Source organism: Lupinus angustifolius, chromosome LG12, assembly GCF_001865875.1.
Source record: "Lupinus angustifolius cultivar Tanjil chromosome LG12, LupAngTanjil_v1.0, whole genome shotgun sequence".
Lineage (NCBI taxonomy): Eukaryota > Viridiplantae > Streptophyta > Magnoliopsida > Fabales > Fabaceae > Lupinus > Lupinus angustifolius.
The window spans coordinates 10271631-10299250 of NC_032020.1; the positions used below are offsets into that span (position 1 = coordinate 10271631).

A 27620-nucleotide genomic window follows, 5' to 3' on the forward strand; every position below is an offset into this window, starting at 1 on the left:
GGTTAAGTTATCATTTGATAACGATGAGTTGATTTTCCACATTCGAGTTACTTAAAGTGATGTCCCGGAAAAGGAAAGTTTTTAAAAGGGAACAATTTTATGTTATCAATTCAAAAAAAATAAATTTACCCATTTTTCCGCAATATTTTTAAGAAGTATTTTTCGGGGCGTTACAGGTAATGTATCAAAACTCTTGAGGTTGTGTTATTAATGCATTTTCGGTTTCTTTATTGTTGATTTCTTCTATCTTTTCTGAATATGATTTGCTTAATGCCGCTGCTTAGAAACTGGTTGGTTGAGTTTATCTTCACTTAGTTGATTTACTCTCCCTAGTGCATGAATGCTTAGTTCGTGTGAATTTGTTAATCGTTTCATACTTTTACTAATTTCGCTTAGTTTGATGTTTAGGTTCTGGAACTTTGAATTGATTATCACTTAGTTAATTGATTCTCAACAAATTCGGAAGTTAATGGTTGGAATCTGAAAATAATCTTTTGAAATCAAGGATTGGGTTGTAAACAAACGAACTAATGGGATTTAGCCGTTTTATTACATTATTTAACTACTGTTTCTGAATTTGATTTATGTTCATACTATCCAACAACAAAACCCCCCTTGTGTGTGTGTGAGTATAAGGTGTTTGAAACTTTGCTTGAAAGATAATCCTTGGGAAACGACCTAGGAGTCACTTCCTAGTACTGCAGTTTTAATTGTTATATTATTTGGTACGGCCTCGATCAATTATCCACCATATTATAGGTCTAATATATATCAATATATAAATATAAACAGGCATGTCCGGTTTAACCGGCTAAACCACTGGTTGAACTACTATACCACTATATCAGTACCTTGACCGGTTTAATAATCGATATGGTTTTAATAACACTGATAAAAACTGCTTTCCTTCATGGTGATTTGAAGGAAGAGAATTATATGAAACAACCTAATGGTTTTCTTGTTGAAGGGAAAGAAGACTATGTGTGTAGGCTGAGAAAAAGTCTATATGGTTTAAAGCAGACTCCACGACAATGGTACAAGAAGTTTGAGTCTATTATGTGTGAGCAAGGCTACAAGAAGACTACTTCTGATCATTATTTCTTCATTAGAAAGTTTGTTGATGGTGATTTCATCATATTGTTGTTATATGTTGATAACATGCTTATTGTTGGGAAAAATATTTCCATGATTGACAGGTTAAAGAAACAATTAGGCAAGTCATTTGTCATGAAAGACATGGGAGCTGCTAAATAGATTATTGGTATAAGAATCATGCGAGATAGACAAGAAAAGAAACTTTGGATGTCACGTGAACACTATATTAAGAGAGTGTTACAAAATTTCGAGATGGAAAATGTTAAGGCAGTAAGCACTCCTCTTGCTACTCATTTTAAGTTGAGTGCTAAACAGTGTCCTTCAAATGAAGCTAAAAAACATATACGCAACGGGTTTCTTATGCATCTGTTGTAGGAAGTTTGATGTATGCAATGGTGTGTACAAGACCAGATATTACACATGTTGTTGCTACAGTTAGTAGATTTTTGTCAAATTCAGGTAGAGAGCATTGGAATGCTGTAAAATGGATTTTGAGGTATCTCTATGGTACTGCAAGTTTGAGGCTTTGTTTTGGAGGTGATAAAATTACTCTTGTGGGTTATACTGATTTTGATATGGCTGGAGACATTGATTCTAGAAAGTCCACTTCTGGTTACTTGATTAAGTTTGTAGGGGGAGTTGTAGCATGACAATCTAGGTTACAAAAGTACGTTGCATTATGACTACTAAGGCAGAGTTCATTGTCATTACATAAGCATGCAAGGAGTTGATTTGGGTGAAGAAATTCTTGCAGGAGCTTGATTTTGTCCAAGACAAATACTTGTTATTTTGTGATAGTCAAAGTGCCATTCATCTTGGGAAGAATTCAACTTTTCATTCTAGGTCCAAACACATTGATGTGAGGTATCACTAGATACATGATGTTTTGGATGATAGGTTGTTGGAATTGGCTAAGGTTCATATAGATAATAATAATGTTGATATGATGATTTAGGCCTTATCAAGGTGGTAGTTTGAAACTTGTTGTGAGATCGCCGGTTTGGCAATTCTCTCCACGTAGTTGTGAGGGGAGATATGTTGGGTTTGGGCTCCCTTCCTATATGGAGAAAGACTCAGTTGGGCAAAGCCCACTTATCTCACTTAATCTATTACATAGGGGTCAGATGTGACAAGGAGGTGAAGGCAATTTAAGCAAAAAGAGGCAATTGAAAAGTGAGAGAAGATAAGAAAACAACCCGCAGGAACTTTGAGGAGTCGTGGAAAATTCGCGACTGCGTCTTTGTTCACCGTTAGATCGGGCTGAAATTTGGACAGAAGGTTCACAATTTATAGTACTTCATTCTGAACGGTTGGATCAGTGAGACGACATCCGAAGCAAGCTGTTACAACAGCTATTTTTCTGGTTCTCATTTTCAAACTTGTTATTCTGTTGTTTGCCGTATTATTGAACATGTTTTGTGCTGTATTTTGGAGACACTCTTGTATTCCTATTTTGATTATAGTGGAGCTTTATTGACTAACTTGTACCCGTGGTTTTTACTTCTCACATTGGGAATGTTTTTCACATTAAAATTATGGTGTTCCTTATATTACTGCATTATTTGAGATTGATCCTCATAAATTCTAGCAAATTGGGGAAATTATTGTTCACTACATGTACTTTGTTAGAGTTTTCATTGTTATTGTGTTGAATTTCCCATCAATAATATTCATTGTGCCTACTTATGTTGTTATCCAACTCAATATTTTGACGTTGGTAACTATTATCAAGATATATTTCATGAAATTAAAATGTGTCAACAAATAAAACCAAAAATATGTATGCACCAATCTTATGAACAACCGATTTAGGTGAAAATAATGCAAATGAAGATAGCAAGGTGATAATGCATGTAAAGAAGCTATCGTGGAAAACGTCAAACCATGAGAATAACCTTGTGCCAATAATTTCCTTTTGAAGATATTGATTACTATATTTATAGGGGTGAAGAAAAAGGACATGTTATCATTGAGGCTCTTCAATGAATTGGTCTACAAAATACATCATTAAATTTGTTGATAATTATATATAATTCATTATAAATATTATTTAGTGATGAAAATAAAATCATTTTCTCTTTCCTCTCAAATTATTTTAGTACATAATTTATTGTATAAAGAACTTTTTTCGTACTCTTTCTGTCGCCTATATGCACCAACTTAGAACAAAGGAAATGAAGGATGAGAGCCAAAGCTATAAACAAGGGATGTATATCACATGTTTCGTATGATATCTCATTCTATGTTCCAAGTCAATCAGAATGTTCTATTTTATTACATTTTGTTTTTAATTTTTTTATTTTATCTACATGTTAATATATTATTAGCTTGAGACAGAGAATGAGACACTGTTGAAAACAAATAATCTCATCCATAAACAAGCCACTTATGAGCCAGCATTGTATATAGAACTTTGAAAAGGACTTATAAATAACATCAGAACAAAAACCAAAAATTAATCTTATACTAAATAAGCCAGTGAATTGGATAACTTGAGAAATTAAAGTATTGAAGCTAGCTTAACATTAAGTTTTAATTTACTTACTATATTGTTTTTGATGCATTACTATTGTAAAGATTTATATACAGTCAGTATATAATTTATCATTTACTTACATTACTTTTTTGAAGAGTCAATAATAATTAAACGTAAATGATAAATGATACAATAATAATATATAAATCTCATACTATCGGTACATATATTTTTTCTATTCTGAAAAACTTGTATCAAATTTATATTAAATAAAATAACGGTTTGTAATAGCATAAAAATTGTTGGGAGATCTTCATCTATGAGATACAACATTCATCCATGAGCTGAGTGAAAGAAGCATATAAATGAGTTTGACACTACATCTTGACCCAAAACCATAAGGCATTAGGTCAATGAGTTCATCCACTTATATGCTCTTTAACTCATCATTTTTTGTCCAATGTGATACTTCTTCATTCACACTTGGAATACCCAACATCTTCCCCTCAAGTGTGAATTCCCTTCGAGTATTAGATAACACCAGAGCTCAGCTCTCTATCTACTTGTACCACCGTTGGCTTATCATTTCATCAGCGGAACATGCCGTCTTGACCTCTTGCCAGGAAGACTTTTGACACAATGATCCCACATGGATCTACCGACCACTTGTAGCTTCAATACTTCGTTGAGCCGTCAAACCATCGGTTTTGATACCACTTGTTGGGAGATCTTCATCCATGGGATACAACATTCATCTATGAGCTAAGTGAAAGAAGCATATAAGTGGGTGTGACACCACATCTTGACCCAAAACCTTAAGGTATTAGGTCTATGGGTCCATCCACTTATATGCTCTTTAACGTATCCATTTTTGCCCAATATGAGACTTCTTCGTTCACACTTAGAATACCCAATAAAAATGTCACATGAGAAGAATTCCTACTTAGCTGTATCGCTGATTGACAAGAAATATATTATGGAGGACTTTTTTATAACTAAAAAACATTGTTATTTAATAAAACATGGCCCTGTGTCTTAAAAAATGAGATTGTTTAAATAACTTGTTAAATACCTTTAAATAATAGGTATTACTATAAAATAAAATGAAAGAGAAGACAATAGTAACAAACACAATGGTGGGGAGCAACACTAACATAACATTAATGTGGAACCCATCTCTTACTCATGATGATATATAGCATGAATATGACTAATAATGGCAAAGAAGGATTGAAAGGATCAAAAGTAAACCACATCCTCATCCAACTAATTAGGACATAACATTGTTAGAGAGAGGAACACATAATGAAATACATATACCATACATTTTTCCATTTTTTCTCCACTACTAGAGAGGGCAGTACTGATTATGACACATGATAATAACAAAAATTCAATGATTCATATTTTTACTTTTTTATAAATTAATAATTTTAAAAAATTGTCTCCTCTCACATTCTTAGTACTGGAAAATCCAATACTATAGAGGAATTATGACATAAGTGATTTCAACCAATCAAATTAAATTAAGAAAAATATCCTAGGAGTTTTGTTTCAATTATAATACATGATTGTTGATCACCATGCTTCTTAATCATTTCTAATATCATATGGGTTAATGGAAGTGGACTACAACCCCCATAATAAACACTATATCCTAACTTTAAAGTCAAATCTCTAATCTCCTCTCATTTATATTAATAATTCAAGTTCTAGCTAGCTCTTTACTCTCATTTCTAATATCCTAACTTAAAATAAGATTCATATTCACAATTGCATAATATAAAGAAAATTAGTCATATTTAGAAATTTGACAGAAAAACTAAATACAAACAAAAAAAATCTAATTATATAAAACAAAATATAGCTCAACAACCTTTATAATAATTAATCTAAGTCCTTTAGCCTATATAAAATAATAAAAAAAAAATTTAATATCTAATTCAATTCGAATAATTTATGAACATTTAAAAATACAAATCAAATCAGAAAAGAACCAAATTGAACCTTGTTTTTTTGGTTCGGTTTAATATTATCGGTTTCGCGGTTTAAACCGAAATACGATTCTCTCTTCTTCATTATCACGTAGTATTACAGTTACAAATCCTCACAACCATTCACAATTAAATCACATCCCTTTTTTGTGCATTCATCTCTGGTTGTGCATCAGGGTTCAGGGTGGAGATCGAGTTTCCTGCACAATGCTATCTAATGCTTGAAGCCTTAAGGATTCTCAGAGCCATAATTGAAATGGTTTTCTTACCAATTTGTTGATGCACTGTGAAATTCGTTGATTTCTGAACTCAATTTCTTCCCTTTTGTTCAGGTCCGGTTCTTCATGTTCTTATGAAAATTCCCATTTTCTTTGCCTAAAAAGCAACCCTTTTGGTTTTTGCTGAAACTTCGGACGTGGGTTGATCTCAAATTTTGTTCTTGTAATAATAATATATAGGTTTGTGCAAATTGATGTTGTGGTTGTAGAGTGTATATGTGGTTTTGGGTTGTGTTTTGAAGATGAAGAGAACGAAAAATGAATCACCCAATTCGAGGAGGTTTAGGTTATCTCATTTTTTGTTTGGCATTGGGGTGTTGTACTTGCTTTTTATATCATTTAAGTTTCCACATTTTTTGAAAATTTTATCAAATGAAGTTGATGATAGATTGGATGGGGCATCCATTCGGGGCTCTGAAGATTCAGATATAAGTAAATCTTTTGTTAGTTCTGTTTATCAAGATGCGATTCACCGGAAGTTAGAAGATAAGGACCATGATTCGCCCTTGAGGCCGAACAAAGAACCAGTTAAGGAGGAAGAACATGGTCTCCAGCATGTGAAGCAGCGTCCACCACGATATGGTAGGATAACAGGGAAACTCATGGAGGAAAGGAAGAGGGATAGTGAGTTGCCTGTGCTTGAGAGGATGGCAGATGAGGCATGGTTGTTAGGGTTAAAGGCTTGGAATGAACTAGATATGGTAGACGAGAAGGAGTCGGGAAACGACTCTGTCCTTGAAGAAAAGGCTGAGTCGTGTCCTTCTTGGATATCAATTAGTGGGGAAGAATTGGAGAAAGGAGATGGTTTGATGTTTCTTCCTTGTGGGCTTGCAGCTGGTTCTTCGATCACGGTGGTGGGAACACCCCATCATGCTCATAAGGAGTATGTTCCTCGTCTTGCCAAGTTGAAACATGGTGAAGGGTTGGTTTCAGTTTCACAATTCATGATTGAATTGCAAGGCCTAAAGGCAGTGGATGGGGAGGAACCTCCAAAGATTCTTCACCTGAATCCTCGAGTAAGAGGAGATTGGAGCAAACATCCAGTTATTGAGCATAATACTTGTTACCGAATGCAGTGGGGGAAATCTCAAAGATGTGATGGTCTGCCTTCCAGTGATGAAGAAGAAATGCTTGGTATGATTTATCATATTCCGTATTCATTTTGAAGCATGATATTAAAAGGTATCACATGATTGACCATCCATTGTCATAATTGTAAAATATAAAAGACAATTTATGTTATCAGAAAGGATGGCATAAGGAAAGTAGAAAATGATCATGAAAATAGGGAACACCTTATTACTTGGTCATTTCATGGTCAGCAGAAAAGGAAAAAAGGCTTACCCTTTTTTATAAAGCTTTAAACATAAGATATGTAATGGTTATTAGTTATAGAAGTATACTCTTAATATATCACATACTTAATGATCAGGCTCTTATATCTTAATATTTAGTAATTTTATTTACATTTTTACTTTTTCCATATATGATATTCTAGTTTTTTAATAAGCAGATTTTTTTCCCTTTTTATTTTAAAAGGGGAGGGGGGAGAGATATTCTAGTTGTTTGTGATGATATCCAATCGCTGTCTTCTCTTACATATTCATATCCTTATAATATTTATCTTATTATATTTGGCAGTTGATGGATACAGACGATGTGAAAAATGGATGCGTAATGACATTGTAGACTCAAAAGAGTCGAAGACGACATCATGGTTTAAGCGATTTATAGGTCGTGAACAAAAGCCAGAAGTGACATGGCCATTTCCTTTCATTGAGGGTAGAATGTTTATCCTTACACTGCGTGCTGGTGTTGATGGATACCATATTAATGTTGGGGGTCGCCATGTGACGTCATTTCCATACCGGACTGTAAGTTGTTTGAGATAAGATAGATATTGTCATCTAATGCTTGTAATAAATATCTAGGTTGTGCGAAATTGCATAAATTGCTTAACAATAATAGTCTGCCGTGAGATAAGTTTCTTAATGCAATTGCTTTTACTTTACTGCATTGTCATTCAAAAAGTCATAGATTGATAACTTTGGTGTACCCTCAATAGTTTATGATAATGGTAATATCTCTTGTTGTATGTGTTGAAGGGTCACTCAGTTATAGCTTAAGCTTTGAGAATAAATTTATTGCCATTTTCTATAATCTAGGCTAGAGGGTGAGACTCGGCACAATAGTAAGGTTGTTTGTCTTGTGACTTGGAGGTCATGGATTCAAAACCTAGAAATAGACTCTCTGCTTGCGAATGTAAGGTTGCGTACATCTACCCTCCTCATACCCCATTAGGTGGGACCTCGTGCATCGGGTCGCCCTCTTTCTATAATATAGGCTGCTATGGTAATGGGATTTTCCCCTGACCTTTTTTTCCTGCTATATCTTTAGGGATTTACTCTTGAAGATGCTACAGGATTGTTAGTGAAAGGAAACGTGGATGTTCATTCAATTTTCACTACCTCTCTTCCTACTTCTCATCCAAGTTTCTCACCTCAAAGAGTACTGGAAATGTCAGAGACCTGGAAAGCCAGTCCTTTGCCCAAACATCCTATTAAACTTTTCATTGGAATTCTTTCTGCCTCAAATCACTTTTCAGAACGTATGGCAGTTAGAAAAACATGGATGCAATCAACTGCAGTAAAGTCTTCGGATGTAGTAGCACGATTCTTTGTTGCACTGGTAAGTTTTCTGTCTATTTTTAAATGGCATGGAAGCATATAGTGACTTTGAACTAGAAGTAGGGCTTTTGAGGACCTTAATTTGTTGGCCATACAAATAGAACTTGGAGTTTATCACTAACAGTTTTTGATTGACCGGGATCAGGTTTGTTTGTTTTGTAAGGGTAGATCTTTCCAATAAAATAAACAGAAATAAACAGTGAGTCATATGAAAAGCCGAGTCCTGGTTATGAGGTTTTCACATAACCAGGCATGTTAATGATGTTTCTTTCTTTGGTGGGTTTTGGTGGTATAGTTGACATTTGGGTGTTGGAGTATTTAATTCCGATTTTCAATCATTCTCAAAATATTATACCGAAAAACTGATAAAATATCTTTGGATATGGTAAAGCTGGACTTGATTTGTACAGCTGAGATTTATTTTAGAATGTAAAGGGGAAGATAAAATATGCTTTAGGACCACAACTCCTTAGATTTGGAACATGCCTAAATGTGATCTAAATTGGCGATAGAATCCATTGGATTTTTTGTGTGAATGCTATGAAACTTTAAATAATATTAGTTATAGGTATATATATAACCTTGACTAATCTATTTTGTCTTCCATTAAGAACTTCTCTTTAAGCAAGACGCCTACAAGGCTACAAGTTTAGTTCTTCCAATCTTCATCATTTAATGTGGCTTATCCATTTAAATTGGAATTTGATTGCATGGGATGGTTTTTCATCCATTCAGGTCAAAACCTTAAATCATTATGTCAGTTGTTTTGGGTGAACTTTGGCTGCTTCTGCATAATACGTCCTCAATTTGTAATTAAGTTTACACTATTTTCCACTGAGGACTGAGTGATAGAATGACAAAATATATTTGAAGATATTGAAGTTACACGAGATAGTTTCGATGTTGACATTTCTACTCGAAATAGAATGCATTTGCTGAAGAAAATATCATTAGTTCAACTTATACACAATTAGATGTACGCATGAAATGTGTAATCAATGTAAGCATAACATCCAAAATTTTGAGATTTGGGATTTTTGGTGTATATTTTTATTTCGTTGTTCTCTAACTTTCTATTGATATGGCATGCCTAATTTTTCCGTGTTGTGTACGTATTATAAACATCAACTGAAGAATCCAAGGAAGGAAGTTAATGTAGAGCTGAAGAAGGAGTCTGTTTACTTTGGTGATATTGTCATCTTGCCCTTTATGGACCGCTATGAGCTTGTTGTACTTAAAACCGTGGCCATTTGTGAGTTTGGGGTGAGTTCAATTTTAGACCACTAGTCAGCTTTTCTTCCAATTCTTTTAGCTCCTGAATTCTGTCTGTGCCCTCTCGAGTATGTAAGCCAATTTTTGCTCATGCAGATTAATAATGTGACCGCTGCACATATCATGAAAATTGATGATGATACGTTTATTAGGGTGGATACTGTCATGAAAGAAATTGACAAGTTACCCCATAACAAGTCCCTTTATATGGGCAATCTCAATCTCCGGCACCGGCCTCTGAGAAATGGCAAATGGGCAGTCACTTATGAGGTATGACAGTTACAACTTACATGAGTTGTGTATCCTTTATTTCCTTTGTTTGCTTATCAAAACAATCAACTCCTTTTGCCTAATAGGGTCCTAAAGAGTAGGATGAAAACCTGAGCTTCTACTTTGAGATGACGCTAACTAGCCGTTAGTAAGCATAGGGATCTAGATATTACTCTACTCATTTTCTATATTTTGACTGAAATTTGTTTTGCTATGTGATGCCACTTTTTATTTAACTGATATTTCTGTATATATTATATGTCAATCTGTTATATAGTAAGATGTGGCACAACGACACCTTTTCATACTAGACGAAATCGGCTACATGGATCAAATAAAATACAATGTGTTCTATTGTAAATCATGTCTTAATAAATGTCATTTAATCCAAGTCCATGTTAATGGTTTATACAGTTTTTCAACGTCTCCTTTGACACTAACTATTGGGCTATCCTCTACTTGATCAGATCTACTATTGTTCGGATTCTAATGGTCTTGTCTTCACATGGTCAAACCGTCTAAAGCCAGATTCTACAATCTTTTGCATAATAAGTGCTAACTGCTATCCCTACTTTATCTCTAAAGAACTTGCATTATGGCACAGGTTCTTAGATGTGCTAGTAAGCACATCAAGGACCAAGATAAAAAGATAAGGACCTAAAGTTGATCTTTGTGTAAGACCACAAAATTATTCTTTTAATTCTCATCTATTATCATGCCTACTCTATTTCTAGAGTATATATTGCCAGTTTACCATAACAAAATCTGAACTGTCTATTGTAGGAAGATTAAATTAATCATCCTCATCTTGTTGTCAACTATTTTCATGGATTACCTTAAGAGTGCTAATATTCCAAGTTCCAAAAATAATGCTACATTCCTACACTTGTGAAGTAGCGTTTCTACCTATACTCAGACACGAAAATGCGGGAATTCTGCCTTATTTTTCACTATGCTGAGGTGTATCATACTCAGACCCATAGAACATGTTGCTTATGGGCAACAATCTAGCCTTCACACAATCACATCGCCTATCCATCTCATAAAGTTTCAGTTATTTTTACATTGAATGCCAGTTGCCCAACACTACTTCCTTTTGTCATACTTCTTTTTCCATTTGTAAATGAATTCTCATTCCCTTGAGTATAGTCCTTGTATAAATTTTATTTGGGGAGTGGGCATAAGTACAAGAGAATACATAGAATGTTATTATTTGTTCGTATTCCATTCTCTGACGGGTTACATTTTATTGTTGCAGGAGTGGCCAGAAGAAGTATATCCTCCTTATGCAAATGGACCTGCATATGTAATTTCTAGTGATATTGTTACTTTCATCATATCTCAACAGAAGAATAGAAGGCTTAGGGTTAGTTACCTTAAAAAATTTCTGGATATCTTTTTATCTTTGCAGTACCCTTTATCCTGTGGCCCTTCTTTTCTTTTAAACAATTTTTTGTACTTACTTCCAAGTTGCCATATTAATACAAATTGTTAGGTTACTGAAATTGAAATATATTTGTTGCTGATGGCAGCTCTTTAAGATGGAGGATGTAAGTATGGGAATGTGGGTTGAGCAATATAACAACACTGTATCCGCAGTTCAATACTCCCATAGCTGGAAGTTTTGTCAGTATGGATGCATAGAAGGCTACTACACTGCACATTACCAATCACCAAGGCAAATGATCTGTCTATGGGACAAATTGTCAAGAGGTAGAGCTAGCTGCTGCAACTTCCGATGACAATATGAGCGAGTAACCAACAATTCCACTCTGATTCGCCACGGTGTGTCTTTGTATTCTTCTGTTAATCCTAGTCTGTCTAGGTTAATATTTGCCCAAAATTACAATGATAGCAAAATGTATCAGAATTCCAATTTGAAATGGAATTTAGTACAAATGTTTCCAAAAACAAAGAAACAAAATTAGATGAAATGTGATACATCATACACACTACTAAGTGGAAAGAAAAGCATAGTAGTTTTAGACAATATACAACTACCATTTGGTGCTTGTGCTTACAAGAGGCTGAGGCTTAAATTTTGTGAGCATTTCCCTGCTTCATATTTAGTGTATTGCAAGTTATCTCAGGTCATTTAGTTTTTAAGGTTCATGCAGTTTAACAGTTTAATCATTCTTTGCCATCTCAAACATCTTTTTACATGTGTATTAAGATTTAATTTTAATATATTGTTAATGTAATAATGTTTTATCTAAAATATATTGAAGTTCTCTTAAGCTTTGTTTGGTTGACAAGAGAAAATAAGAAGAGAGAAGTAAGCGAGAAAGAAAAAGGTGAGAAAGAGAAAGAGGAGAAATATAGTAGATTTTTGTGATGTTTGGTATAAGAGAAGAATGACAAAAAATGAATAGAAAGAAATATTTTCTTCTCTTTCTTTTTTGTTTGGTTGGATAGAAAATGAGAAGAAAGTGATAGATGTTGTGGTTCAAATTATAAAAATGTCTATATAATAAAGAAAAGAGAAATCTGGAAAATGTTGTTTTATTAATAATTAAAAATAAATTTTATAATTTTAGATTATAAATTTTGTTATAATTTTAATTAACATTTTCAATTGATATGATTTGTGACATAGTTTGGGACACAATTTGAGACAACAAATTATTTTTCGGGTAAAGTCTCACTTTCTCCTCATAAGTGGAGAGAAAGAAATTTTGTGGGCTCACTCACTTTTTTCCTCTTTTCCTTCTTTCTCCCCTCTCAACAGAAGGGAAGAAATTTCTCATTTCTCTCTTATTTCTCCCTCCTTCTTTTCTATCTTCTCTTACTCTACTTAACCAAACTCAACCTTAGAGCTGTGTTTGCATAGTACTTGAAAGTAACTAACATGCCAATGCTATCTTCAACAACATTATTATATATTGATGGGACTTTGGATGCAAAACATGGGTTTGGACTTTTTATAATCATGTTTTGATGCATGTTGAGTTCCTATGTATTTTTGCTGACACCATCAATATATGAAAAAATCAGTGAGAAACTTCCCATTAACCAAAAAAAAAGGTCAGATTTCTTGAAATTGTTGGGGGGAAAATTGTGGGCACCTCACTACTATCTTTTATGTTGAACCAAAATACTAATAAAGACACCAAATTTTGCAATTTGGGTTGGTAAAGTTATTTGCGTTTTCAATTTTTTATGGGAGTTTTTGTGATGATATCTGCTGATTATGGTTTAATTTGGACGAAGAATTAAGAAAAGGGAATTTTGCACACTTTGGAGACAGGAGAAAAGGAACAGAAGGAATGAGTTGGAAAAGTATTTCAGATCAAATTACATAATACAAGGATGCAATATGGCGAGAAAAGAAAAATTGGAAAATAAGAACATGATAAAAGGCAGATCCACAATTTAAAAAGAAATGTAATGGATTAATTTTTTTATTGGTACATTAAAAACAAAAAGAAATGTCTATGAAAATTATATTATCTAATAAACAATAATAAATAACAAGGGGTGTAAGTTTCATAACTCTTTTTATACGATTGAGTGAGAGTGCTAAGTTTTAATCATATAATTATATATAGATGATTGAGATTAACCTTTATTTGAAGGTCACATGAGTCTACAAAGAAGTGAGTTTATATTTTAATGTTAACTATTCATGCCTTCTTTTAAAAAACCATACTTAAGTTTGGCTTGTTTCACTTATTACGAAAACTGATATATGGAAGGTTTTTTAATATTATTCATAAGAATTGTCAAATACAAACAAAATAAAGTTTTACCTAATAATAAATTTGAAAATGACTAAGTTCCATCATATTAGTGGATTTCTCAATTAGTACACCACCCCCATTAAATCGACAAGTGCCTTGAACCAGCAATGTTCATTCAGACGTTGGGCAGAAATAGGTAGACTACTTACTAAATCTCATATCAACTCCATTAATTGGGTAAGAGGATAATAAGTGGTTTAAATAGTTAAATTGTGGTTAAATAAATAATTATTTATTTTTATCTATGAATATATATAATTATATACAAAATTTTTGTATAATTAATAATTACATATAATTATATTGAAGTGACATGTTAGTATTCCATTCATAATTTTTGGACTAGAGTAAAACAAAACATTAAACTAGTGTTCAATATTTAAATTTTCTAAGTAAATCATCTGATTTACTTTCCGGGTTATTCTAATTTAACTGAGTTTAATACGGTCGAATTGAAATTTCTTCAATTCAAAGCAATTCAACCCCACATTTGATCAAGACTACAAACCATAATCATTTTCAAGTTAAGCAATCGGTCTGATTGGACCACCCTTTCCGGTTCTCCACTGGTGCTAAAGGAGTGATTGACAAAAAAATCCCGATGTATTAAAGAGAAGTTTATTTTGATCAAAGTAAGAGGGGAGAAGGAAAATGCTATTAATTAGCCACAACAATATGTCATATTCAAAATCCATGAAAACTGACGAATTCAAATGAACGAATAGAAATATACAAAGTTACAAAGTAAATTGGGTAAACTAGAGAATGACCTTATTAATATCATCCCTAATCATGAGAGCATATCAATAAGAGACAGTATATCACTGGATTTCAATTTGCACAGGGATTGTTCATGAACCCAAATGCTCCCAACCAAATAAGAGACTACTGAACATAACAAATCACAGATTGAAACTTCTACAAAAATTTCTCTTTAAAAATGCTGAGATAAGAGGCCGTATCAAATGATAATGTTTCCTTTCAGGGATAGTCAATGGAACTGAAGAGAGAGAATGTACAAGATCAAGAAAAAAATCTCTAACAATCATCTCTTATGCCACCAATCTGGGATTTTTAACCTCCTGCTTCTATGAACAGCAAGCTTGACTTCAGGAAGCTTGTGCTTGACCTGTCTCCACAGCATATTAACCGCGTCTTCTCTTTTCGGAGGGTACTGGAATTCATAATGGTGGGAGATGTTTTTAAGCTGCTTCCACATCTCGGTCCATTTCTCCTTTGGAAATTTACGTAGCTGATTGATCATGTAATCGGGCTGTAACGCCTCTTTGAAAGAGAAGAACAATGAGAACTTGGAGTAGTCAATCTCGTCCTCAAATGGAAGTTCAATTTGATCACTCACAATGACAGGAATGCAGTGGCTCACAATGGCATCAAAAAGACGACAAGATGATGGTGTGTCCCCTGCTGGATGCAAACAGAACTTTGATGAACGCATCCCCATAGATGACTGTTGGAACAGAAGCAGTGCATAAGGAATACAAGTGCATAAGTTAATGATCTTAGCATGGTAAGAAAAGAGAAATATAAAAAAAATTGAATAGAATTCGGCTCCCATAGCATATATGGTAATAAATCGTGATTGGACTATAAAAGAAGTTTCAAGGTATCTGCAAATGGAGCATGTTCGATTCAGGGTATCATATGAATGCTTTCAGTGAGAGAACAAATCTAAATCTAGTAAATAAAATTACCATCTGAAATTTAAAATAAAATTAAAAAAATAACAACTTGGAAAACATAATTCATTCTGTCCACAAAAAGCAAACTGCATCTCGATTTTCAGATTCCTAGAGTGAGAATGCATGTCAAACACATTATGTAGAGAAGAGCAGGACACAAAATAATCAGGCCCTATTGTGTAAGATACGTTATCCTTTTTTTTTTCTTTTTAAAGGAAACCTAGCCTTTGACTGACAATTAAGGAAGAGAAATAATTGTGAGACCTTTTAGCCAACGGTTAACTACAGAACTTCTGAATACAAAAAACCAACAAAACAGCATGACTCATATATCAATTACATAACTAGACTGCATACCACTTTTATGTTTTCTTCTGTAGCAAAACTTCGCTCGTAGTGAACATCATCATGGCCAGTCAATATCTTTGCCAGTTTAGCACGGACAATTCCTTCCTGCAAACATCACAGACCCCTCAATATCAAATTTCATAGAATATTAAGAATTGAATTGCATATATTGTTTCAACTAACTCTGAACCAGACATACACTCTTACGGAAAGTCCTCCCTCGGAAGAAAAGTAGTGTGGAGCGAGACTGGTATGGATCTTGAGCCTCGTCATCTGTAAAAGAATCCACAACATGCACATACGGAGATACCACATCTTTATCCAAATTAGACATCCCTTTGGGGTAGCGGCCAAAATCCACAACAACCTGAATAGAATCGTTCACTTGATTTCTCAGGAACCTAAAGGCATTGGGGTGTGTCATAGGAAATACATGGTCTCTACCGCCAGACCTCTGCCAGTATTTGGATTTTTTCAAGAGTTCCATTAAATCAACCTGACATAAAAAGAGAGGAATATTTGACATTAACAATAGAGATGTGAAAATTCAGATGCACAAGCATGGATGGGCATTGGATAAGACATCCAGCATTTGTTAAAACATTAAGACTGGTTATGTCAGCAGGATGCCAAAAACATACGAACAAAAATTTATGTATATTATCCCACAAAATATTTAAATGAAAACAAAACCATCAGTCTGTCACAACTCATCATAACCATAAATAACAGAAAATAGTTCTGCCATACCTCAAATAAAGAGAAAAGTGGAGAAATCATTTTTATTGAGTTGCGGTCATAGCACAAGAACAGATCCTCTCATGAGTTTTACAGCGTCAAAGTCATGTATAGGGTAAGATACCACAAAGACTCTAAATAGGACCGACACAAATTTTAACAGGAGTCGCCCTGTTTCTGATCTTTGTGTTTATCTCTCTCAGCGTAGAGAAATTCAAGCATGCTTCTGAAGCATGATATAAATGAGTACTACAGAAAATAGTTCAACCATTGATTTTAAACTAATAAGTAATAACTTAAAAATTTATATAAGTCAGTTTAACATCAATGATAAGACCCTTTCTAGAGCATGCATTTAATATGTGCAGAGAGCATGCAATAATATCTCCTTTCAAGACCACTGTCATGTGAAAAGCTCACTTGAGAGTATGCACTGCCTTGCAAACATGCTGACATGTTAACACAGATTATAAATTTCTATTTTTATGATATATTGCCAATATCTAGCACAAAAACTCAAATGGAGCAGCCAGTGCACATTGCTCCCAAGACCTAGTGGGATTTGTGGGAAATATATGCAGGCTTACTCCCCACAGCTGATGAGACTATTTCTACGATCTAAACTCATGACTTACGGGTCACTGGTTAGTAGCCTGACCACTGCGACAAGGCTCACCCTCTAATACAAACTCAGATAAAAAAGTGAAACTTAACAGTATTTTGTGATGTCTGAAGAGTGTGAAAATAATATCCAATACAAATATGTATATCAGACACCTGTTATATAGACATTTTGAAGTACTCATGTAATATAATTTCAGATCAATCTTGTGAATAAAGCGACCAAGGATATACGTACACACACATACATATATATATATATATATATATATATATATATTACATGGTTATTTTTATTTCCAAATATTATTTTACTTTAACTATACCATTGAAATATACGGTTCTTTTATTTCAACAACTATTTCAATATGTGTACTACATGTCATAAAGTTATTATTCAATTGGTTATTTTATACCCTTTTAACTATTAACTGTAACTTTTTTATTGCAATTGATAAAACATGATTTTTATTCGAAAATAAAAAATAAACATTTCACATATTTCCTCTTAATAAAAGTCTGGAAAAAGAAAAAAAAGTTGAGCTTTAGTATTCTTTTCCGTATATATTTTACACAATAAGTTGCTAGTACTTCATGCAAAATAGAAAAATATATATTTCATGAGTTGATAAACAATCATGTATATTTTTTTTAGCAGATTTCTTTAAAATTAAAAAGTATATTTGAGAATGTTATAACTATTTAACTATTATAATAAAATATAGAAACGTGATAGGGTGTGAAGAGAGTGAATAATTAAAAGAAAAAGGTTCCACTGAATAATCTTCTTTAATCGTGAGACTTATTTTAAGGCTCTTCATAAAATTTTAAAAGTAGCAGTCTTATCAGAATATGATGTGAAGGCTTTACATAAAACATGTAAAAACTAATGCCTCTTAAGCTGTGTATAAATTGGAATCTCTGGTTTGGCTCCCTTTTCATTTTCTTCCATTATCTAATTCTCTCACACTTATAATATCTCTTTTGAGTCCACCAACCCTTTAAAATAGAAACTTTATGAGTAGAATGAATTAATGAAATTAGTAGCAAGTTAAAATATCTGTTTAAAAGAGGATTAGGGAACACTTATATTGTTTTAAGATTTTTTATAAACCTATATGTTAAGAATAATATGATATACCTCAATTAAATGACTTTAAAAAAAAACTATTTCCATCTTCACGTGGTAATTTAATAGGTAAAATCAACTTATTTGGTATACTTTAATTAATTAGGAGTAATACTTTGCCTTAAAATCAATTATGAATTAACATATTTAAAGTTAAATAATTTGTTTATAATTACTTGTTAATATAAATTTTTGTACCTAACTTTAGAAGTCTTAAATAGATAGATAAAATGGAGGTCGTTCTATATAAAATATATCCTGAACTAAAACAAAAGTTTTTTTTGTCTATAAGGAAAAGTATTTTATTAATGAATTAATTTTTTTAAGGTGCGTATTAATACATTTCAACAAATATATCTCTTAGGAGTTGAATATTTAATCTTTTGATCTATCTAAAAATTTAGTAGCGTCTTATAGTCTTATATCACTTTGGTGAATTGAAACTAAATTTTAATGGTTTGTTTTTATAAAATCTTTTAACTTACCAAATTTACTTATTTTATGGAATGGAAAAATAAATCTTATGGTACTTGGAAAATTTTACACCATGATTAACCTAACAAAACAAATTTGTGAAACTAGCACTTTATGAGAATAACAATAACTGTGTATGTGGACTAGAAAGGTGGTCATAAATGGGTCCACTTTTATGAGATGGCTAAGGTTGAATGATTCTGTTCCATCCCGTAACTGAACTTTGTGCTATGTTGTGTCTTCCTACGAAGTGAAAGAACAAAGCAACCAATTACTTGAATCCATTTCCACCAATTTCAGTTTCATTCTCAATCTCATTCAACCAAAATTTGAAACCCCAAAACCCCATTTTGCAAAGCAATTCGTTGAAGTCCAAGGATAACAACAGTGCACAGAATCAGCACTACCCTTTTCAAAATTCACTCACTTTCTCAGGTATGCATACTTTCTTTCACATATTTCCTGACACTTTCGTTGTTTTCTCAACCTTTCTCCTTTTCCCATTCAGAAATTTATCAACTTTGCATGTACCTGGACCCTTAAACTAGTAGGGGTGATAGAAATATTAGTATAGCAAAATGGGTTGTGGTTGGTTACGTTAAGAAACATAAAAAGATTATAACTTTGCAGTGAAAATTGTTTGTTCCATGTTGATGATGGTTTATTGACACACACAGATTGTGTATATTCTTATTATAAGCACCGGTTCATTATCTGGATAGAAAGCGTTTCATAGGATTTTTATTATATGGGTAGAAGTTTGTTGTGGAGTCCGAGGGCCAATTGATGATCTCGTAGCGATTTTGTTAATAAACTTGTATGAAAAAAATGAGCATAAACTTGTCGGATATCAATCAGGAAGTGTGATGAATTCGTTCCTTTCTGACACATTATATACTTTTTTTTCCTGCTACTGTATGTTCTGAAGTTTAATACTATGATAAGTTGATTTAGTTGTTGGATTATGTCAGCCATTCTGATTTCATTGAATCATCTACCGATGCAGGTGTGAAAATTGAAAGATGAGGTGAACCGCACCGTTGGTTATTCTGGTACACTAGCTAATGTCATTTTGGCTGCGTCATCACCACTCAACAGAATATGGATGACCGCTTATTGCCATTCCTATCTTATCTTTCTCATTTGACTTGAACTAGCATTTCTAGTCTCTTCTGTCTGACTTGATTTCTCTACTTGTTATAGCTCGGTTGTAATTAAAAGAACACACTCTCTCACCGAGGCACTCTCTCCCACCCTTGGTGGGAAGACGCATCAACTATGTACAATGCATATTTCAGCTCAACGATATATGCGGTTAGGTGTAAAGAGTCATTTACTTTATCTTCCAATGGCTACTCAAATTTATGGTATGAAAGAACCCCATCACGTTGTTCATCACGTTGTGGTTGTTGTGATTTCTGTTCACTCTCCACTTACAGAGTGCCCGTAAAGTCCAGTCTTCTGAGTGGGCTGAGGCAATCTACTCTCATTCAATTGCCACCTTCTAGAAGGATGATTTTGGGTGGTGGAGACCTGTACTTTTCCCGGCTACCATCTTTTGAGCTCCAAAAGAATTGTTACGAGATTAATTGTTCTTTCAATGAGAGAACTGTTTGCAATACAAGTAGAAGGATACTAAAGGGAAGACACTTGGTTGCAGCTTCACGGAAAGGAAGGGAAGCTTGTCATTCATTTGATTCCGATGATGTTGAATCAATTCTCAGCTTATTGAGTGAGGAGGCAGATAAAGATGCTTGTGATATCAAATTGAAGAATGTGTCTTCATCCAAAAGAATGGAAGCCAAGAAGAAAAGAAACAATGTGAGTAAAGAGAGAAAGTTGAGTTTGGTTAAGAAAGTAGAAACAGAGAAAAAAGGATTTTTGAAGCAACATGAGGTAGCAACTACAGACTTGAGAAGAGAGGATGAAAAATCCAACAAAGAAAAGGAAGCCTTTACTAAAAGTGAGAATCATAGGAAGCAAAAAGATGTTTCTAGTTCATCTTTTTACTCACATTCATCAGGGGTTTTTGTGAGTGACCTGGAAGTTCAAGATAAGCATGACTTGGAAGAATTATCGGTAGGATATGAGAAGGATGCTGTAAAACACGTGGAGGTAAAAGGGACGGGTGAGCTCAACAGGCAAAGAGATGACTCAAAGAAGCTGCATGGTGTTTCAAACCAGGAAAGAACTGCCTTTGGTGCTGATATTAATTGGAACCTAAGGAAGAAGTCTGAAAAGAAGTTGACTAATGTAACTATGCAAGAAACAATATCCACAAAAGAACACCAAGATAAGCATTCAACAGCAGTTAGAACTCATGAACCTAGTCATGGAAAAGCATCTATTTCAGAGAAGCAAGTCAGAAGTGAGGAAGATAATTCATCTTTTCTCAAGGATTTGGATAGGAGAATGGAAAAGGCATATATTAAGGCAGGAAAGATAAGAAAGCACCAATCTACAGATACACAAAAGGCTGATTCTGAAGTTGAATCAACTTTGTCATCACAGAAGAGACAAAGTGGCAGGGAAGGGAACCTTGAGATATCAGAAACATTGTTACAGGAAAGAAGTGATGAACATAAAAAGTTTGTTGGATCTACTTCCCACAAGATAGGGTCCATTATCCTAAGAGGCATGCATTTTGTATTTTAAATATTTCATTCATCGTGCATTAATAAAAACACATAATTTAAAAAAGTACATTCATGGATGCATAAGCGTAAAAACTATATATTCAAACAATTACTCAATTATCCATGCATTTATGCATTAAAAACAATTTATTGATTGACTTATACATACATTCATACATAGATATATGAAAATTCATCATCCACTCATCATAAATACATACATAAAAAAACATAAATATCATTCAAAAAAATTTTCATTTCAATCCGTGCATACACTAACTCATAAAAAACTATCGTTGACAACAATACATTAATGCATGCATACATTCCTCTTACATTTTTATATGTATTTTAAAAAAATAAAAAATAAATCATTCATACATTCTCTTATTTATTCACATATTCATTCATTCACTCATGCTTCAAAATAATAATAATTCATATATTCATTAAAAAGAGTATATTAATCATACATTCATTCATGCAATCAAAAAGAAAAATCGTTCATTCAATCATACACTCAAAAATAAAATAAAAATCGATTAACTTATTCATTCGTTCATCACATTAAAAAAGAAATCTTCATTAAGTCGCTTATGCAATTATTCATTCATTCAATTATTCATGCATACATTATTCATACACTCATCTACTCATTCATTAATTCATGCATACATGCATTTTAAAAAACAAATCATACATTCACTAAAAAAATTAAAAATATAATGATCATACATTCATCTAATTTTATTCATTCAGTTAATTATTCTAAAAAAAATTCATTCATGTATTCAGAAAGAAAAATAATCATTCATTGACTTAGACGTTCATTCATGCATAAAAAATTATTAAGCATTCATTCACTCATGTATACATGCAATTAAAAAAAACATATTACTTATACATACACTCACTTATGCATACATTCATCAAAAAATAATAGATAAATAAATGATACATTCATTCATACATTCATCAAAAAAATGAAAATAAACTATTCAAAATGAAAAAAGTTCATTCATTCATGAAAAGTACATCATTCATACACATATTTATTTATACATTCATGCGTAGATTCATAAAAAAACTTCATTCAAAGATTCTATTATTTCAATAACCATTTTTATATCTTCATTCATTATCATAAAAATAAAAAATAAAAATGTCATACATCTTCCTATATATCATAAACCTCATGCATTCAAAGTCGTACATATCATAAATTACATTTTTCAACAGTCTCTCATTCATTCAAGAAAAAATAAAATTAGATGGATTCCCACATCTCATGCATCATAAAAAGATTTACATCCTTGCACCATCCATACATCCAAACATATGCATAGTCATACACATTTCTTGCATTTCATGCATCATTTTAAGTTATAGGTTACATCTCAATTCATGTAACATGATAAAAAATTCACTTCATGCACATCATGCATCAATAAGAAAACATTTTTTGCATGCATCTCATGATCACACTGCTAAGGACACTCATAAATGGAAGATTGATTTTAAGAATAAGTCTGTTAGACTCGATTGAAAGCCACCAATATTGAAAATGAAGACATTCAAGAAGATAGAAAACTCCTAGTTTGTGGTTGAATCCATACTCGATAATGCATTATCTTCAATCCCAACTAAATTGGAGACCAATTTGAAAAATTCTCTTAACTTGAGGACCACAGTCAAGGTTAAACCATTCAAGTATTCACTCAGAAAGATCTACTTTCAGATGCATATCTTTTTAACAAGTATATACTGATATATTGATCATGCAAATTTCACCATCTTATACCTCACCGTACTAACTTCACTACCATATTTATCCAAAGAACCTATAACCAAATAAACTCAAATAAAATTAATATATGCATTACTGTGAGATATTTGATTTAAAATAAAATAAAATGGAGAATGATGCAAATATAAAACAAAAAAAATGATGTACATCTTCAAGCAAATTTTTCTAATGACACAAGGCATGTTTTGTAATTCCTAAACACCATGTAGATATCCCTAGTCACCAAATTTGAGCCTAGATATCATGAAAGGAGATAATTTTTGAAAAATCCTCAATATGTCAATAGCCCGGGGAGGGTAGCTTTTCAACAGTTTTCCTTGACGTTCAATTATTAAAGAAAAATATTCTTTCACATCAATCATGCGACCGAGGGATGAGAAATTACAAAGAACGTTCCTTGCCAAAAATAAAATAAATTAAAATAAACAAAAAAAAGCCTACTGAGAATCCTCAATTAATATCTCAGGCAAAAGTTAGGGCAAAAGTGCAATATCAAGGATCACAAAAGGAACCCTTAATGAAAAATTATCGCCTTAATCATAGGCCATCCTTATCAAAACCTCGAAAATTCTCTCAATAGTTGAATGTCATGTTTGAAAAATGTTGAAAATAGGATAAAGAAGAAAGGTGAATGGTGGGTATGGGAAGCACAAATTTTGAGCCTTATATCCTTTTCTTGAAAATCCTTAGCCTAGCCACGATACAAGCTTAAGAGACCTTGTTGAAGACTTATTTGCCTAAGATATGCATTAATACAAAAAACATTGCTGACTCCACAAATCTCGTAAAATTTTGATAAAATATCTCATCTTCAATGCATAAGTTAACATTTATTATCACGATCATCATATCAAAACAAACCCAAACACAAATTAAATATCATCAACCACAATTAAATATCAACCATTTGTCCTTCATACCTTCACCATCTACTATTAGTCAAACCCAAATTGAATTCTATCATCATCACCACCATGTCAACCCAAGTCAAACCTCAATTGAATTATATCATCATCACCACCATGATATTTACCTAAGCCAAACCTAAATTCAATTATATCATCATCATCATCGCCACCACCATCTACTATTAGCCAAACCCAAATTGAATTCTATCATCATCACCATCATATCTACCCAAGCCAAACCTAAATTGAATTCTATCATCATCATCATCACCACGACATTTACCCAAGCCAAACCCAAATTTTATCATCATTACCACATCACCACTCATAGCCCAAACACGTACCAAAATTTGCATGATCATTGTTTTTTAAAAAAAGTTATGCATGAGCAATAAAGGCAAAGGAAAATCGGAAGCTTCTCAAACTGGGGCATGTTTTAAGATGATTCATGGCCTTGAACTTGACAATCTAAGCTTACCAAATCAATGGATATAAGAATGACTCAGATTATCTCACACTGGGGCAGTGGAAAATCTCAAGAAGATCAAATTGGTGCAAATTTTGGGTGCTGATCACATTTTCTAGTGGAAAGTCAGAAGAAGCCAAAACTGGGGCAGTTTTTGGGTTGATCTCATTTTCTTGTGAAAAATTAAAAGGAGTCCAAAACTGGAGCAATGCAGAAGTGATTTTTCATGATTGTATTAGTTCAATCAATTACAAGAAGTTAAAATCTCTCAATCAGACACAAGAAAGATCTTCGATTATCGAACATCTTGAAGAAAGAATGACTCATTGTTCAAGGCTTCTACTTTCCATCGATTCAAGACGTCTAAGGGTGTTCAAAGAAAAGAAGAAAACAAAAAATAAAAAAACAAAGGAGTGTTAGGTTGAAAACCCACATGGGCAACCTAGAAAAAGGTGAGGGGTCCTCAGTCGAAAACCTATGAAGGTGACTTAAGAAGGTGACTTAAGATCATTATAAAATGAGAGAATTCCCGACAGATGCCTACATATGGTATTCTGGGCAAAAATTAGGGAAAATTAAATGAACACCCTGAATTGAAGACTTACTACTACATATCATCAATCACCCAAACTATTACAACTTTTTGGAGAATCTAAGTTGTAGACTCCCGGGTGAAGCCAAGAGTTCATAACAATCACATTGGGGAAATTTTTATTGTTACAAAAAGTATCAACACTTTTGGGAGAAATTCTATGCAAACATACACTCAGGCAAAATAGTTGGGTTTAGTCATTGTCCACAGGATCATACTGAAGCGGCTTAAGGATCACCTTAAAGAAAGACATCTTCAAGTATACTGGGGCAGATTTTGATGGTACCAATCAACATCAAGCAACAAAGACCACTCCAGTCAAGTCTACAAAATTTGATGAATTTCATACACAAGATAAAAAACAAATTGAACCATAAGTGATGCATTAGAACAATCGTGCACAAGTCTTACTCCTCATTACATTCAAACATTATATATAGTATTCATATCATACATGACATACATACATTAAAACATAAGTATACTTATCAATGCGTAGTCACATTTGTATATCAATCATTATAGAACAAATAAGAAAAACACTGCATTACATATAATCATGCATTCAAACATATGTTTTTACATTGCTCTTCCAATATGCGTAAACAAATCATTGCATTGCATATAACCAAACCTTCAAACATGCATCTCTACATCATTCCTCTAATAAACATAAACAAAAAAACCAAAAATTGCATATCATACATCTCAACATACATACATACACAATGTCAGCATCAATAACCGGTGTAGAACATTACAATCCGCAAGTGAATTTTCTAAATTCACACCAAAACCTCAATGTTGGCAGCATGAGTGCCTCAACAAATCCCTGAATCGTTTTGGCAGCATGAGTGCCTCAGCAAATCCCTGAATTGTTTTGGCAGCATGGGTGCCTCAGCAAATCCCTGAATCGTTTTGGCAGCATGGGTGCCTAAGCAAATCCCTGAATCCTTTTGGCAGCATGGGTGCCTCAGCAAATCCCTAAATCGTTTTGGCAGCATGGGTGCCTCAGCAAATCCCTGAATCGTTTTGGCAGCATGGGTGCCTCAGCAAATCTTTGAATCGTTTTGGCAGCATGGGTGCCTCAAAAAATCCCTAAGTCGTTTTGGCAGCATGAGTGCCTCAACAAATCCCTGAATCATTTCGGCAGCATGGGTGCCTCAACAAAGCCATGAATCATTTCGACAGCATGGGTGCCTCAACAAATCCCTGAATCATTTCGGCAAGCGCGGGAACTGCCTCAACAAATCCCTGGTCCATCATGGCAAACGCGGGAACTGCCTCAACAAATCCCTGGCCATCACGACAAACGCGGGAACTGCCTCAACAAATCCCTGGTCCATCATGGCAAACGCGGGTAGTGCCTCAATAAATCCCTGGTCGACCAACAAAGCATTGATATGCTTCACCAAAACTGGATATCTTCCCAATGACCTTTTTCTGAGCCATAACAAAAAATGACGTTCATTTCTTTACTCATTACTTTCAATGATATCTCTCAAACCTTGGTTTGCTTACTATCAAGTAAGTAACAAGTAAAGAGGGGCAGCTGTGAACACTCACTTTTGTCCGGCCCAGAAAAAGCCCAAAACATTGTTTTTAAAAATAAAAAAAATTAAATAGGAAAATCAAAATCAATGTTGTTAAGGTTCCTAAATCTAAGTGATTAGGTTAACCAAAATTTAAAAATAAGAAAAAAGAATAAAATTAGACCCTAAAAAGCCTATAATAATTTTATATAAAAAAAGAGGATAAAAAATGTTTTCTACTATTTATTATATTTATTTTTTCGAATTTATATTATAAAATAAATAAAATAATTCGGATATATAAAAATAAATAAATACATAAACCATTTAAAATGTCTTTTATTAAATGAAAAAATAATAAATTAAAAAAATAATAAAACACCAAGTCAAATCTGACTTGGTGGGTGCCTACTAATATGGGATTATAGGTTAGTGGGAATTAATTTTGTTAGCAATTTTTTAGGATTAGGTTAGGGTTAATTTTTTATATAAATAGGTTAGTTTGGTAGTGTTAAATGGTTCCTCCTTTTGGTTCAAAAAAACACATACTATAAACACTTGAAACACTGGAAATACTGTGAGAAAAAGAGAGAAAACATGTTGAAAAAAAGCATGTGAAAAGAGAAGGTGAAACACTGTGAAGACAAAAAAAACATTCAAAATTACACTGCAAAAAAGTATCAGTGAAAAGGAAAAGTGAAAACACGGTGGAAAGGGAAAAGAGTGGGATTTTCCAAGTGGGAGCGATCCAATGTGGGCGTGCTCATTGCTGTTCCCGTACACTCTTCTCTATATGAATCATGTTCGCTTGATTTGCATACTTTTTTTCTATCAAAGTTGACCACTGGAACTGGCCA

General features: G+C 33.2%; 2 protein-coding genes across 2 annotated transcripts in view; one reads left to right on the plus strand and one right to left on the minus strand.

The window, feature by feature from the left end:
- LOC109362618 (hydroxyproline O-galactosyltransferase GALT2-like) lies at positions 5629 to 12205 on the plus strand. The gene is made up of 7 exons (XM_019608539.1): positions 5629 to 6977; positions 7485 to 7717; positions 8241 to 8531; positions 9665 to 9793; positions 9899 to 10072; positions 11331 to 11438; positions 11605 to 12205. Exons 1-7 carry the CDS (start codon positions 6086 to 6088, stop codon positions 11812 to 11814), a joined length of 2037 nt encoding a protein of 678 aa, XP_019464084.1. The 5' UTR covers positions 5629 to 6085; the 3' UTR covers positions 11815 to 12205.
- Positions 14458 to 27620, minus strand: part of LOC109362668 (probable arabinosyltransferase ARAD1) — a 20705-nt gene continuing 7542 nt past the window's right edge. Inside the window, exons 2-4 of the mRNA XM_019608629.1 lie at positions 16060 to 16356; positions 15870 to 15965; positions 14458 to 15280 (exon numbers count right to left, since the gene is read on the minus strand). Coding sequence (XP_019464174.1) covers positions 14858 to 15280; positions 15870 to 15965; positions 16060 to 16356 — 816 coding nt within the window. The 3' untranslated portion in view covers positions 14458 to 14857. The remainder of the gene's footprint in view (positions 15281 to 15869; positions 15966 to 16059; positions 16357 to 27620) is intronic.

Bases quoted from the DNA above. Each gene is read 5' to 3' on its own strand.
- LOC109362618 (XM_019608539.1), top strand. From the start codon at position 6,086: ATGAAGAGAACGAAAAATGAATCACCCAATTCGAGGAGGTTTAGGTTA. The intron at 6,978-7,484 runs GTATGATTTATC...TATATTTGGCAG, and splicing joins TGATGAAGAAGAAATGCTTG to TTGATGGATACAGACGATGT. The intron at 9,794-9,898 runs GTGAGTTCAATT...TTGCTCATGCAG, and splicing joins TGGCCATTTGTGAGTTTGGG to ATTAATAATGTGACCGCTGC.